The 13,813-nt window shown below is 33.4% G+C and overlaps 1 protein-coding gene across 7 annotated transcripts in view; it reads right to left on the bottom strand.

Moving 5' to 3' along the window:
* Positions 1-13,813, bottom strand: part of Scgalpha (sarcoglycan alpha) — a 146,068-nt gene that overhangs the window by 129,401 nt on the left and 2,854 nt on the right. For 6 of the 7 annotated variants that reach the window (XR_015038549.1, XR_015038551.1, XR_015038550.1 and 3 more), the window contains exon 2: positions 2,344-2,433. Coding sequence is in view for 2 of the 7 variants with exons in the window: in XM_085807768.1 (XP_085663894.1) it covers positions 2,344-2,433 (90 nt within the window). In the remaining 5 variants the exon portion in view is untranslated. Of the gene's footprint in view, positions 1-2,343; positions 2,434-7,009; positions 7,140-13,813 lie in introns of all 7 variants that reach the window. The other variant, XM_085807770.1, reaches the window with a different exon arrangement.

Below are 13,813 nucleotides of genomic sequence, written 5' to 3'. Positions count from 1 at the left end.
AGGAAAAGATTTAATCAGTAAATAATGCTGAAAGCATGCAGCTTATTGATGGTTATTCAGATATGTACATACAACTTCTGTAAATGATAATGGGAATCCTAAAAATTCTCTAGAGATAGATTCCAGAGACAAAATTAATTTATATCTTAGCCAAACATGAAACATTTATGAAAGTAAATGGGAAGCTCCTCCAGCTATTCAATTTAAATTTTCCTTTACTGCCCCTTTAGTAGTTCATTTCCACACTAACATAGCATCCCAGTAACACTAATCATTTGGCCATTTTGCATATAAAACACTTTATTGCACAGTGTAACCAGAGAATTTCAAAGACTGCATACGTGAACAGTTTCAAGACACCGGACATCCATGCTTTGAGAGTCCTATTTGCCTGTATAGTATTTCAGCATTCGTATTTAGTTCTAAAATTTATCCAAAGGCATTCCAATAGTAAAAACAAAAGCCAATGTCAAAAGAAAAATACAAAACGCAGTTTTAAAAAGAAAAAAGATTATGTAAAAATTTTTTAACATTTATTTTTCTATATCTATCTTTGTAACACACATGCTTGAAAGAAGCTAACTTCAAGTGAAAATATCATTATTTCATTCTAAATAAAAATTGCAATAAATAGTTAAATATCGCAGACATAAAAATTTTTTTAATGGATTTTAAATTTTTATAAAAGAGTATTGAATTAGAAAACAATAAAAAATATGGTAATTTCTGAACCAACATCAAGAGAAAAGATACCAATATATTTAACATAATGAAAAGATTTTAATGAAACATTCTTAAATAAATATGTTGTATTAAAATGGATTCATCAGTGACAAGCCAGGTGCAATTCATAATTTTACACTTGTTGGAAATTAAAAATTTTTAATGCTACTTTCTGATTATCTGCCTCCACCACCCCAAAAAAACTCACAAGGCAATGCACTATTTCACCAAAACAGGCAACCCATAACAAAATGCATTTATGTGGCAACCCAGATATGCGCACAGCAGATGAGCACGAATTTCCGTCTTCAAATTTGATGGTCATTAGTGTTTTAGTTGTACTGAGTGCTTTTATTTTTCTTGTAAGGAGCTGTAATGGGACTGTGGAGTTTTTCGGCTGACAAAAAAGAAAGTGTTGCATTTCTTCATAAATACTGCATTTTGCCTAACAGTAGAAAATGCAAAAATTCACATTTCATGAAGTTGTACTTTGTACATAATCAAATTTTGTAAGCCAATGCAGAATTCATGCAAGTCTCGCTTTTTTTTTAATAGCAAAAATAGTTCATTATGTACATGGGGAAAATATTAGCATGCACAATGCCTAGTTTTTGCAATTCTACGATGCCTTTTAAGCAGAAATAAATTTACGTGCACAAGGAGAGAATGGTAGTGTCCTCAGTGACAAGTTAAGTGTGATGCTGAATTTCTGCAACTCTGATTTTTCTTTTAAGTTAAAATAGATCACTGTGTACAAGGGAGAGAACAATGCAAAAAAAAAAAAAAAGCAAGTGTTTTAGACACTTATGTATTATCCAGTCAACCATGAAACTGACACTAAACAGCAGAATTTAGCCTCAATTATGAATAAGCATGACATAACAACACATTCATAATATTCGCACTTCATTTGAAGAAATCCCGACATTGTTTCGCCAATGTTTTTATAAACAAGGATATAAGTTAACTATTATTACTGCATTTTTTTTTTTTTTTTGTGTGTGCACTTTGGTTGCGCATAGTTTGAGGGCTGCAAAATCACATTTGTGACTGTACTCCCATTCATTTACATAGAATGGACATCTCTTGTACAAGGAAAAGAACAGATGGATATGGGCAACAAAACAATAATAGATTGGAATAATAAGCTGTGTAAAGTTTGTACTCACAGGGTTCTAAATACAGTTTCCAGAGAAATGAGAGGGCCTAACAAAATAGTGGAAATTGACAAAAGCTATTTTCAAAATGCAAAAATGAAGCAGGTTAAATACTGACTGTCCACTAAATAAAAAGGCATCTATTACTTCAGAATTCTGTAGGAATGATCAGCACAATTTTGGCAGCATGGTCTGCCAACTTGCATGGTTTGACAGTAGCTAATGTCCATGGCTGATGGGATAATATGCAAGTACTTGATATATTATAGCTGTTTATTGCATTTTTAATTTTGTTAATTGGTTGCTATTTTATTTCATTCTTAGTATGCTATAATTTTTTAAAATGGCTGTTGTCTTTCATATCTTATCATGGTGACTCTTTAGGAGGGGCAAGCAAATAATCAGAAAGTACCTTTTTAACCTATTAATTTAATATTTATTTTTATAAAACTAGCATATATACCTTGAGCAAAGTCTGGAAACCATTTGTGATCTATAGGTATGTGGAATGCCACTGAGGCATTTACTCTTTCGATATCTGGAATATATAAATCTAGAAGGAAACAATATACAGATTACAATTCAAATGAAATGAAGAACAGTTACTTCACATTCACAGATGTATATAGTATAATTTATTCATTAAATTATTCCATAGAAAATAAAAGCCAGAAACCTTTAGAGCTTAGAATAATTAAAACTGTATCAGATGAAATACTTAGGTCTTCTACTAAATAAAAGACCAAGAATAAGTACCTGCAATCCTTTGAAAGCATGAACAATGATTTTTTCTATTTGTCTCCATAAAACATGTCTTTTTATTAAAATAAACAGATTCATGTATTAAAATTGTATTAAGTACTCATAATACAATTGCAGCTTGAGATGACATCCATCTTTTCAGTTTAACAGCAATCAAATAGCAGGTTAACTAATCTTGCCCTCCTCTCTTAGTTTGCAAGGTTTAAGTTCCTTTCAGATTTGGGTTTCTGTGTTTTCTCTTGGTGTTCAAATTGCTGTACTTTCAAGAATGACCATCCTAGGCTGTTTAAGGCCATGTTGCCATAAGAATGGCCATTCACTAGGAGAGTTGAAAAAGCTTTTTTATTGCAACATGGGTAAGTGCCGATTTCAATAGCTTATTTGATTTTAAGACAATTTTCAAATTTGGGATTTTTACAATTCTAGCATTACCCAAGTCCATTACAGAGTGCATGAGATCTCTAATGCATTTACTTTAATTCTGAACTATTTTCACTGATGAAATTATTATTTGAATGCTGCTATATAGCTTTTCAGTGTTCTGTAATTTATTTACTTTAATACTTAATTAATATGTGCCAATTAGTTTCCAAGATGTCTTGATATTTCATAATACCAAATAAAACAAATTAGTAAAGTATTTTAATCATTTTTTATTTTGCTTACGTTATATATTTTTATAATAAAATGCAGATATTAAATCCAACACTCAAATACAGAAAACAAAAATAGTATCTCATAAAATAAAAGTATCGTAACTGCATCGAATAGAGCTACAATAGTAAAAAAAATAATACATCACACTAAACTAAAACGTACTGCAAAATTAAATTAAAACTGTACTGAATTTTTTAATGTGGTTAACAGTTTGCCTGTACCTAAATAAATAGCATGTGTGCTTTAATTTACAAAATTTAATTACTTGAGCATCTTGAATATGAATATTCACATTCAAAATTTTCATTTTGAGAGTGCCAAGAAGAATACTTTAATCTTTCCGAAAATCTAGGTGCTCTTCTGTTAGAAATAACTTCAATGGAAATAGAAGATATGCTCAAATGGTTTGTAAAAGAGCTTGTGTTTGGCGTTGGTTAGATAATGCTACATTTTCACCAATATTAGGAGTTAGACAATTCAATACACAATTTAAATTTAGTCCAATGTTCCTTTTCATAAATTGCACACAACCATGATGAGAATGATTAAAATTTGATTAGCATATTAGGTTTATCCTAAGTTTTTAACAGTTATCTTTTGTTAAAGCTACTTTCCTATCCATCCTAATTTCAGCATACGATTTCCTACCAGAATGTGTTTTTAAAATCAAATTTAAATCAAATGAGTAAGAGTAGTGTTTAAGTCGAAATTCCTCCAACTTCGGGAGACAGCTTCAGAGTTTCCGACTAGCATACGTTTGCCGTTTGGCTAAGTCTCGCTAAGCTGTTACTACGCTCGGTAGTATTACATGCCCTTGATAGCTTATTCAATATTTAGGGGCTAATTCCTTAGAATTTTGATAGCTTTGGCTGTATCTCTTTAGTTAAGTGTTAGTTAAGTCTTATTTTTGAGTTTAAGCCCAGTAGAGGCTTTGCTGTATGCCCTGAGAAAGGGGCCATCTGTTTAACTCTTATTTTGAGCAATAAAGGGTAGTTAACCCTCCTCGAGTTTACATCTCTGTTCCTGAACTAACGCGATTATTCGCTTACCTGTTCACTAGGTTCCTCCACATTTAGTTGTGAGATAAAAGGGTGGAACCCTACAAGCAATTAAGCAGAAATAGTATTTCATTGAAAAATATCACAATACTTAGCGCTAGAAATGATAAGAAATCTGATAAAAAAACATAGGTACTTTGTTGTGAAGTATGATAAAGCTCGACTTTATAAGAGAAGGTTCATAAAAATATAGGACAACAAAATCCCCTCAAAATTTCTTAAAGAAAGATGAAGAAACTTTTGTTTGCTTATGCATTATGAGGCTTATCTGTTTTTAACTAATAGTTAATTTTCAGTTAGCACTTTCCTATTAACTCTCTTTTCACCCACACTTTTCATGCCACAATGTAAATGAGAAAGCGAGCGTTTACTCAGATTAAGGTAGAAAGAAGTGCTATTTAAGCAAGAGTTTTGGAAGTTAGTGTTAGAGCGTGTCTGCCTATTCCATGTCATGTTGATAACAAATCAAAGAATTGCATAAACTCGGTATCCATGTACAGCCAAAAATTGCCAACTGATACCCATAAATATACTTTTACCCAAACTTTCAATATATTTTTAAGGATCAACAAATTTCCAAGATAATTATCCACTTATTAGCATTCATAAACCAATAACTATAGTTAATATGTGCTATAAAAATTTATTTTGATGGTTACTATTTTGTAAAGACTATATCTCCTACATATTGTTGCATTTTTTTTTTTTTTTTTTTTTTTTCTTCTGACACCAATTGTTGCGTTATTTTCTTCCTTCATGTTCGTACGGGGTTCGTAGATTTGGAGTGAATAACGAAGACACTTGATGAAGTATCAAAACACACTTTATTTAGACAATATTGTCAGGACAGCTCCAAAACATGTTTCACAGTTGTCGATCAACTAGTATAAACACGCTGACACGATCAGCGACAGAGCCTTCAGGTTATCAGGCTATCACAGTGGAGACAGCTTCCTGCAAAGCACCCGACTCTGCTTTCTGGAATACAGCTCCCGACTCTGCTTGGTCGTTCTCGGAACTCCACGTACTCTCGAGACTCTCCACGCTACAACTCGCGATGCACTCGACGACACACAGAGCACAGCTCCTGACTCTTGGTTCAGTCGTTTCTGGAGCTCAACACGCTCTCTCGAAGATGCACTAAACACGATACTTATTCTCAAATACGAGACTCACAAGACTCTTTTATTATTCACTCCAAATCTACGAACCTCGTACGAACATGAAGGAAGAAAATAACGCAACAATTGGTGTCAGAAGAAAAAAAAAATGCAACAATATGTAGGAGATATAGTCTTTACAAAATAGTAACCATCAAAATAAATTTTTATAGCACATATTAACTATAGTTATTGGTTTATGAATGCTAATAAGTGGATAATTATCTTGGAAATTTGTTGATCCTTAAAAATATATTGAAAGTTTGGGTAAAAGTATATTTACGGGTATCAGTTGGCAATTTTTGGCTGTACATGGATACCAAGTTTATGCAATTCTTTGATTTGTTATTAGCATGACCTGGAATAGGCAGACACGCTCTAACACTAACTTCCAAAACTCTTGCTTAAATAGCACTTCTTTCTACCTTAATCTGAGTAAACACTCGCTGTCTCATTTACATTGTGGCACGAAAAGTGTGGGTGAAAAGAGAGTTAATAGGAAAGTGCTAACTGAAAATTAACTATTAGTTAAAAACAGATAAGCCTCATAATGCATAAGCAAACAAAAGTTTCTTCATCCTTCTTTAAGAAATTTTGAGGGGATTTTGTTGTCCTATATTTTTATGAACCTTCTCTTTTGGTACACTCGACGACCCACTCGGCACTCGCTGGCCGGCTATCAATGCGATCGACTTCGCAGGGATTGACTCGCTAGACGAAACGCACACACTCGGTGAGAGACACACACTCACTGACTGACTGCGGACCAGCAGGGTTTATATAGCTTTCAGCTTGTGTTTGAGAACATTCTGGGCTAAACCAGTAAGAATTCGTTCCAGAAGGTTCTCCATCCGTCAATGGTATATCGCCGAATGTCGCTAAATGGGCAATTTCTCGCCAGATGTGGCAACCCTACCTTTCCCTGCCATTTTATGGCAACCCTAAAACTGCTTTGCGGGGAATCCATCTCACTGCGCCTGTACATTTCGTAACAATATCAAAAATGCGTAGCTATACCAAAATTTTCATCTATTTATTATTTTTCTTTAATTATAAAACAAAAAGGAGGAAACCTTTCTGTGACTTGACAATGTCACAAAGAGCAGATCAATATTTACTTTATTTGTAACAAAAAGAAAGCTGACCAATAATTATCCCAGAAATGCTTACGAATTATTGAAATAATTACAGAATTACAATAATTCATATTGTATGTGCTTAAACCAAATTGAAAATTTTATTACATAGAAATCCATTTTTATGTCATCCCAAAACTAGAACCGTTACTTTTGATAACTTTTACAACTTGATGATGTTAAATTATACCAATTTTAGACTAGCAATTATCACATATAATACACTCTTTCGCAAAAAAAAAAAAAAAAAAAAAAAAAAAAAATCAAAGCACAATGAAGGAAGTTGTTGTTTTTGATGAAACTGAATATGTGTCATACACAAATAAAAAATAATTAAAAAATCAAGGTCATAGTACCTGTTCATGGCTCACAACCACCCATTCAGTGTTCAAATTAGTACAGTCAAAAGTCTTTAATCCGGACTCGTCGGGACATCGGCGATTCCGGATTATCGTTTTTTCCGGATTATAGATCATCAGTTTAAATCTGGTAAGATGGCATGCAGAAATTATACAATTAAAAATATGAAACCGTAATTTATGAAATAAAGAGCAATTATGATCTAAAGGGTATCAAAATTTACAAAAAAAAAGCTTAATACATATTTGTTTATTTTATTAAACATTTCTTTCAACGTTAAGTTGTTTAAGTTGCTTCGTTTTATGTGATAATACTTTCGCTTTAATTCTATAAACAGACATAATTTCTTCTTCAGTTACAAAGTTCCGCTGTTCAAGTCCTATAATTGCTGTGTCGAGAATACCGACTAATTTGTCAATCAAAATGTTTTCGTTTTCAATAACTTCTTCACTATCGGAAGCGAATTAATTATATTGACGAAGAATTTGATTTAAATCATATCAAAGACGGAGTACATCGAGATCAAATACTACATTTAGTAAGGAATTATAAGCCGAATAAAATAAAAACATCTGCCCTATATATCTGATAGTGCTGACAGATCAACTTCCAGCTCATTGCGCGCTGCGACGTCCCCCCCCCCCGCCGCAGAGCAGCATGAAATTGATAAACAGATTTCAGAATGGTTAGAAAACAAAGGATATGCCTTTATCCGTTTTTTGCAGCAATTCCACTTTTTGTTTGATGGACATCGAAACATGCTTTCGCTTTGTACATCCTTTGGCAGCTCCAGAATTGGAGATTCTTTTTGACATAATTGAAAGTTCAAGCTTACTTTTATAAAATTGCTCTAACAGTCTGCAAAAAATAATAAGCTGGATCCAATTAGAAGATTAAGGAACAACGCAATCTGCAACATTAACTGAAATAGATAATTTTAGCTTAGTTAGACCGTTAGACATTAAACGCATATGTGCATGCGTAAAGGTATTATGCACATTTCTGCGCATGCGTAACCGCATTATGTGTTTACGCACGCGCAGAAAGTTCGTAGCCTTGAGGTCCGGATTATAGACGTCCGGATTAAAAACTTTTGACTGTATTAATTTAGATTCATGACCTAAAATTTTAAAATGATATTTATTCATTTTTTAATTCTATAGTGTAGAACATCAATTTTTGTAAAATTCTTAAAGCTGCTCTTTTTTTTTTTTTTTTTTTCCAGTTTTAAAGCTTCTGTTCCTTTTTAAGAAAAAAAGTAAACATCTAAAATTGCACAAAATGTAAGCACATACTCATTGCTCTCTTCCTCTGTTTAAGAACAAAGGCGATATCAATTCTTAAAGTGCAACATAGCTAAAAAATATATCACCCAGAACTTATATATACTTTATACTATATGATTCTGTTTCGTTTTCAACGACACATTTTATTCCATATTATTAAAGTAGTAATGAAGTTATAATTAGAATTTTATATTGTTTCACTCTGTTATCTCTTTATTAAGTTAAATGCTTTTTAAGTGAAAATCTCTTTCTTATTAAGTTAAATGATTATCTGTTATCTTCGGGTGAAGATGAAACCATGCAATGTCCAAAAAAACCTTCGGGTGAAGACAAAACCGCTACTTTATGCAATTTCCAAAATAATCTTAGGGTGAGAACTTTGATGGTGCGAGTAGTACCTAAAACCTGGAAAAGAATATGAGTTGATGTTCTGGAGTCGTAAACTAAACATGGTTTTTTTCTCAACTGGATAAATCACTCGAGCTGAGCGTTGGGTAGCCAACTATAACTGAAACTACCATAAAAAACTCACTTGGCCTTTTTAAATAGCTTTAATTAACAAAACACAATTAAGGGCATTATAATTACACTTTTAAGTTACAAAGTAAATCTTGGGAAAACAGCATGCTTAGTTCATGACTCCCGTACATCGACTGAAGGCTACTATCTTCTTCTTTGGCTGGTGTTTATTCCTTCGGCCGCTAGGTTGGGCTCGTTGAGCCGTGGGGTTACAAGAAGAGAATTCTTTGGCATTAATGCACATTCATTATACCAAAGAAATAGCAACTGATAAAATTTTTGATATATTTGCCAGTTTACTGCCACGGAAAATGGAATTCGGGAATATTTTACAAGGGGTGATCAAATGAAAAGGTACGTAGCAACACGGTGGGTACAAATGTAGACTTTATTCAAAATATACACCATAGGCTTGAGCACAACGATCCCACTGATGAACAAGCCGCAGGATTCCTTGTTCCCAGAATTCCTGCGGCCATGACGAGACCCAGTCCTTCACAGCGTCCTTGAGTACGTCGTCCAAGTTGAAGCGCTTCCCTTTCAGGTGTTTCTTCAGTGGACCAAACACATGGAAATCGCAGGGCGACATGTGATGACAGTGTTTGCTTGGCCTGGTTTGGGGTCATCACCCACACTTTCACGGCCTGCACGAAAACGGCACTCCATTTTCTGACAGATTTGTCAGAGACACATTTCTCTCCGTAAACTCTCACCATCCAGTGATGAATAGCTGCCGGTTTCTGACCTTGTGCTGTGAGAAATCAGATAACACCTCGCTGCTCCTCAGTCGTCGAATTTTGCAACGCGAATGCCATCCTGTCCTTATACGCACTGCCGCATCATTTGGACCCCACTTTTGATAAGAGCCTCTGCTCTCTCCTGCACATGCGGGCGCTCGCATATGCTCCGATCCCAGTCAGAGACTCTAATTGTATTCCGAGATGTCTCGCTACGTTCTCCCATGGCGGAATATGCAAATATTTAACTGTTACGTTTTTGCGTCGTTTCGTACCTTTTCATTTGATCACCCCTTGTAATTCCGAACCCTAAAGAAAGGCCAGAAAATTGTTTGCCTTTTTTTAAAAAAAAACAATTATTTGCAGTTTAAGTTCATGTCCAAAATAAATGATGTATTTACAATCTTTATGTATTTAATTCCACATTTAGTATGTTTGTAAGGTAATACTTATAAATACAATAATGAAATGCAATATATCCATAATTATGCTACATAATTTTATTATTAATAAAATTCATATCATAATATAATTATTAGCCATTAACATAATATATTTGTCACGTAAAAATCTCCTATATACTTGAAGATGCTGTAATAGGTAGAACAGTACAGCCCCCCCCCCCCGTAATTTGAGCTGGCTAGTTTGATAACTAATTCAGTTAATTGTGAAGCACGTTGGTTGTATACGGCGGTGTAGCTAAGGAGAGCAAGAGGGGACATCATTCTCTGGGAGCAGTTTAGAGGAGGCACCAAATTGAAGTTACAAAAGTTTAGAATGAAATGTTTTCCATTCGTAACAAACAGGAGGAATACTAAATCTTCATTTGCAACCAAGTGCTGAAAATCCTAGCTGCAGCTCTGGCTGGATAAATGTTTTCATGTTTTTTCCCATGCACAACATTAATACAAACAGTTTCCCTATGAAAGGTATGTTCTTAAAAAAGGAATCTTATAATGAATTTTTTGTCATTATCAATTTATATGACAGTAAGTAATATACAGGAATATTTATAAACTGACAGTCAAATTTTTGGCACAACCTGTCAAAATAAACTTCCACTTCTTATTTTTTAGTAGAGATGCTAAAGTACACCCAAGCTACCACATTAAAAGAAGAAGGACTTCCTGGAGAACTTTCTACGGGACAGTGGCTCACTAAGAACTGGTGGGCATTTTATAAGAGTTGCCAAATTTTCCACTTGGCACATATAGAGCATACAGTCAAAAGTCGTTAATCCGGACTCGTCGGGACTTCGGCGATTCCGGATTATAGATCATCAGTTTAAATCTCGTAAGATGGCATGCAGAAATTCTAAAATTAAAAATATGAAACCGTAATTGATGAAATAAAGAACAATTATGATCTAAAGGGTATCAAAATTTACAAAAAAAAAAAAGCTTAATATTTATTTGTTTACTTTATTAAACATTTCTTTCAATGTAAGTTGTTTAAGTTGCTTCGTTTTATGTGATAATATTTTCTCTTTAATTCTATAAACAGACATAATTTCTTGTTCAGTTACAAAGTTCCGCTGTTCAAGTCCCGTTAATTGCTGTGCCGAGAATACCGACTAACTTGTCAATCGAAATTTTTTTGTTTTCACTAACCTCTCTGTCACATTCTTCATGTCTTTATCCATTTTTTGCTGCAATTCCACTTTTTGTTTGTTGGACATCGAAACATACTTTCATTTTGTAGATCCTTTGGAAGTTCCAGCATCGGAAATTCTATTTGACATAATCGAAAGTTCAAGTTTACTTTTATAAAATTGCTCCTACAGTCTGCAAAAAATAATAAGCGGGATCCAATTCAAAGATTAAGGAACAACATAATCATTAACATTATTTAAAATAGATAATTAGATATTTTTAGCTTACACCGTCCGTTATACATTAAACGCGCAGGCGAAAACGTATTCTGCACTTGCGCACACGCATATGCGCAGTAGTCAAGGTCTTACGCGCACGCGTAAAACGCCTGTGCGCATGTGCCAACGCGCCGCATGCGCAGAAAGTTTTTAGCTTTGAGGACCGGATTATGGGTGTCCGAATTAACGACTTTTGACTGTATTCGCAAATAATTTTAAGATTTTTTACACTGCAAAGAAAAAAACCATTGTATCCAATGTAAACACCATTAAAATATGCAAGTTTGCCCTGGTATCTTATTCACTCAAAATATTCATCACTCTGGTAAAATTAGATATTACAGTCCAGTTTGGCACGTTTAAAAAAAATTACAAAGTTGCCAAATCAGTTGTTTTCTCATGTTTTCAGAAACTCATTATATCGCCATATTAGATGGCTGCGAATTTGAATTAATTCTATAAACATGCAAAAAAACAGATCATGTAAACATGCAAAAATATCAAAACAACCTGTAAACATGCAAAAATATCAAAACAACCTGTAAACATGCAAAAATATCTAAAACAGGACTTCAAGAACAACAAAAAAAAGGGGGAAGTGCAGAATCACCCACTGCATGGCACGTTTTTAAGAATTACACATACTGGGTATCCATGTACACATTGACAAATTTTCACTTTAAAAAAAATACCAAAAATCAACCTATTTTCACTTAAAAAGTCAAAGAAAATTGACAGAAATCCAATTCTTCTTACACTTGCAAATGCCAAACAACTAAGTGGGCAGTTCTGCACTTTACCTAAAGTATTTGAAAGTTAATACAGTCAAAAGTCATTCATCCGGCTCATCGGGACTTCAGCAATTCCGGATTATCGATTTTTCCGGATTATAGATCATCAGTTTAAATCTGGTAAGATGGCATGCAGAAATTATAAAATTAAAAATATGAAACCGTAATTTATGAAATAAAGAGCAATTTATGATCTAAAGGGTATCAGAATTTACAAAAAAAAAAAGCTTAATATTTCTTTGTTTACTTTATTAAACATTTCTTTCAATGTAAGTTGTTTAAGTTGCTTCGTTTTATGTGATAATACTTTCTCTTTAATTCTATAAACAGACATAATTTCTTCTTCAGTTACAAAGTTCCGCTGTTCAAGTCCTATAATTGCTGTGTCGAGAATACCGACTAATTTGTCAATAGAAATGTTTTTGTTTTCAATAATCTCTTCACTATCGGAAGCGAATTATATTGACGAAGAATTTGATTTAAATCATATCAAAGACGGAGTACATCGAGATCAAATACTACATTTAGTAAGGAATTATAAGCCGAATAAAATAAAAACATCTGCCCTGAAGATAAGGATAGTGCTGACTGATCAACTTCCAATTCATTGCGCGCCGCGGCGTTTCCCGTCCCCCCCTCCTCCTCCACAGAGCAGCGTGAAATTGATAAACAGGTTTCAAAATGGTTAGAGAAACAAAGGATATGCCTTTATCCACTTTTTGTTTAATGGACTTCGAAACATACTTTCGCTTTGTAGATCCTTTACATATTAGTAAATACGGTACTATTCCGTTTTGAGGACCGTAAAAAATTGCAGAAAAAATGTATGCGCAAAAGCGCCAAATCTAGCGTACACGCTGATTTCAGATTGCGTAAGTTTATATAGTTCTATATTTCTTAAGACGCCATTGAAATATTAGTTTAATTTTTAAATCATTTTTTTTATTTTAAATCCTTTTTTAATATCCTATGGATTTAACAATTTGGGAATTGCCCATGACAAAAAGTCGGCAATAGAATTTTGGGTAAAGTGCAGAATCCCCATTGTTTGACGCGTTTTTAAGAATTGCACATACTCGGTATCCTTGTGCACATCGACCTATTTTAACTTTAAAAAAAATCCCAGAATTGCACAAAAATGGCACGGCGCACATCCTTGGCTTTATCTATGTACACATCCACCTATTTTCACTTAAAAAGTAAAAGAAAATTGGCAAAAATCCAATTGTTTTTACCCTTGTAAAAAGCGGCAAACAAATATGTGAGCGATTCTGCACATTACCGAGAATATTTTCAAAGAAAAGGCATTATTCATTATAGAAAATTACGTTTGAACAACCAACGAGATGAAATTATGCTTTAGCGATAAGTTGGTAGCGAAATAGCGATGCAGGCATCCATTCAGTTATGTTTAGCAATTTTTATATAAATTATAATAATGATCTGAAATAGTTATTTACTCTTATGCTTCCATTCAGTCATGTTTAGTATTTTTCATATAAATTATAATAATAAAAAAGTATTATATGAAATTAAACTTTCACCTAAATTAAAACATCAATCTTAGATAGTTATTTACTATTATACTTCCTTTCTT

This window comes from Stegodyphus dumicola, chromosome X1, assembly GCF_044657685.1.
Source record: "Stegodyphus dumicola isolate Sdum_Otavi_A_Nest chromosome X1, ASM4465768v1".
Classification (NCBI taxonomy): domain Eukaryota; kingdom Metazoa; phylum Arthropoda; class Arachnida; order Araneae; family Eresidae; genus Stegodyphus; species Stegodyphus dumicola.
Note: the sequence above shows the minus strand (reverse complement) of the source record. Positions and strands in the feature narration are given on the sequence as shown.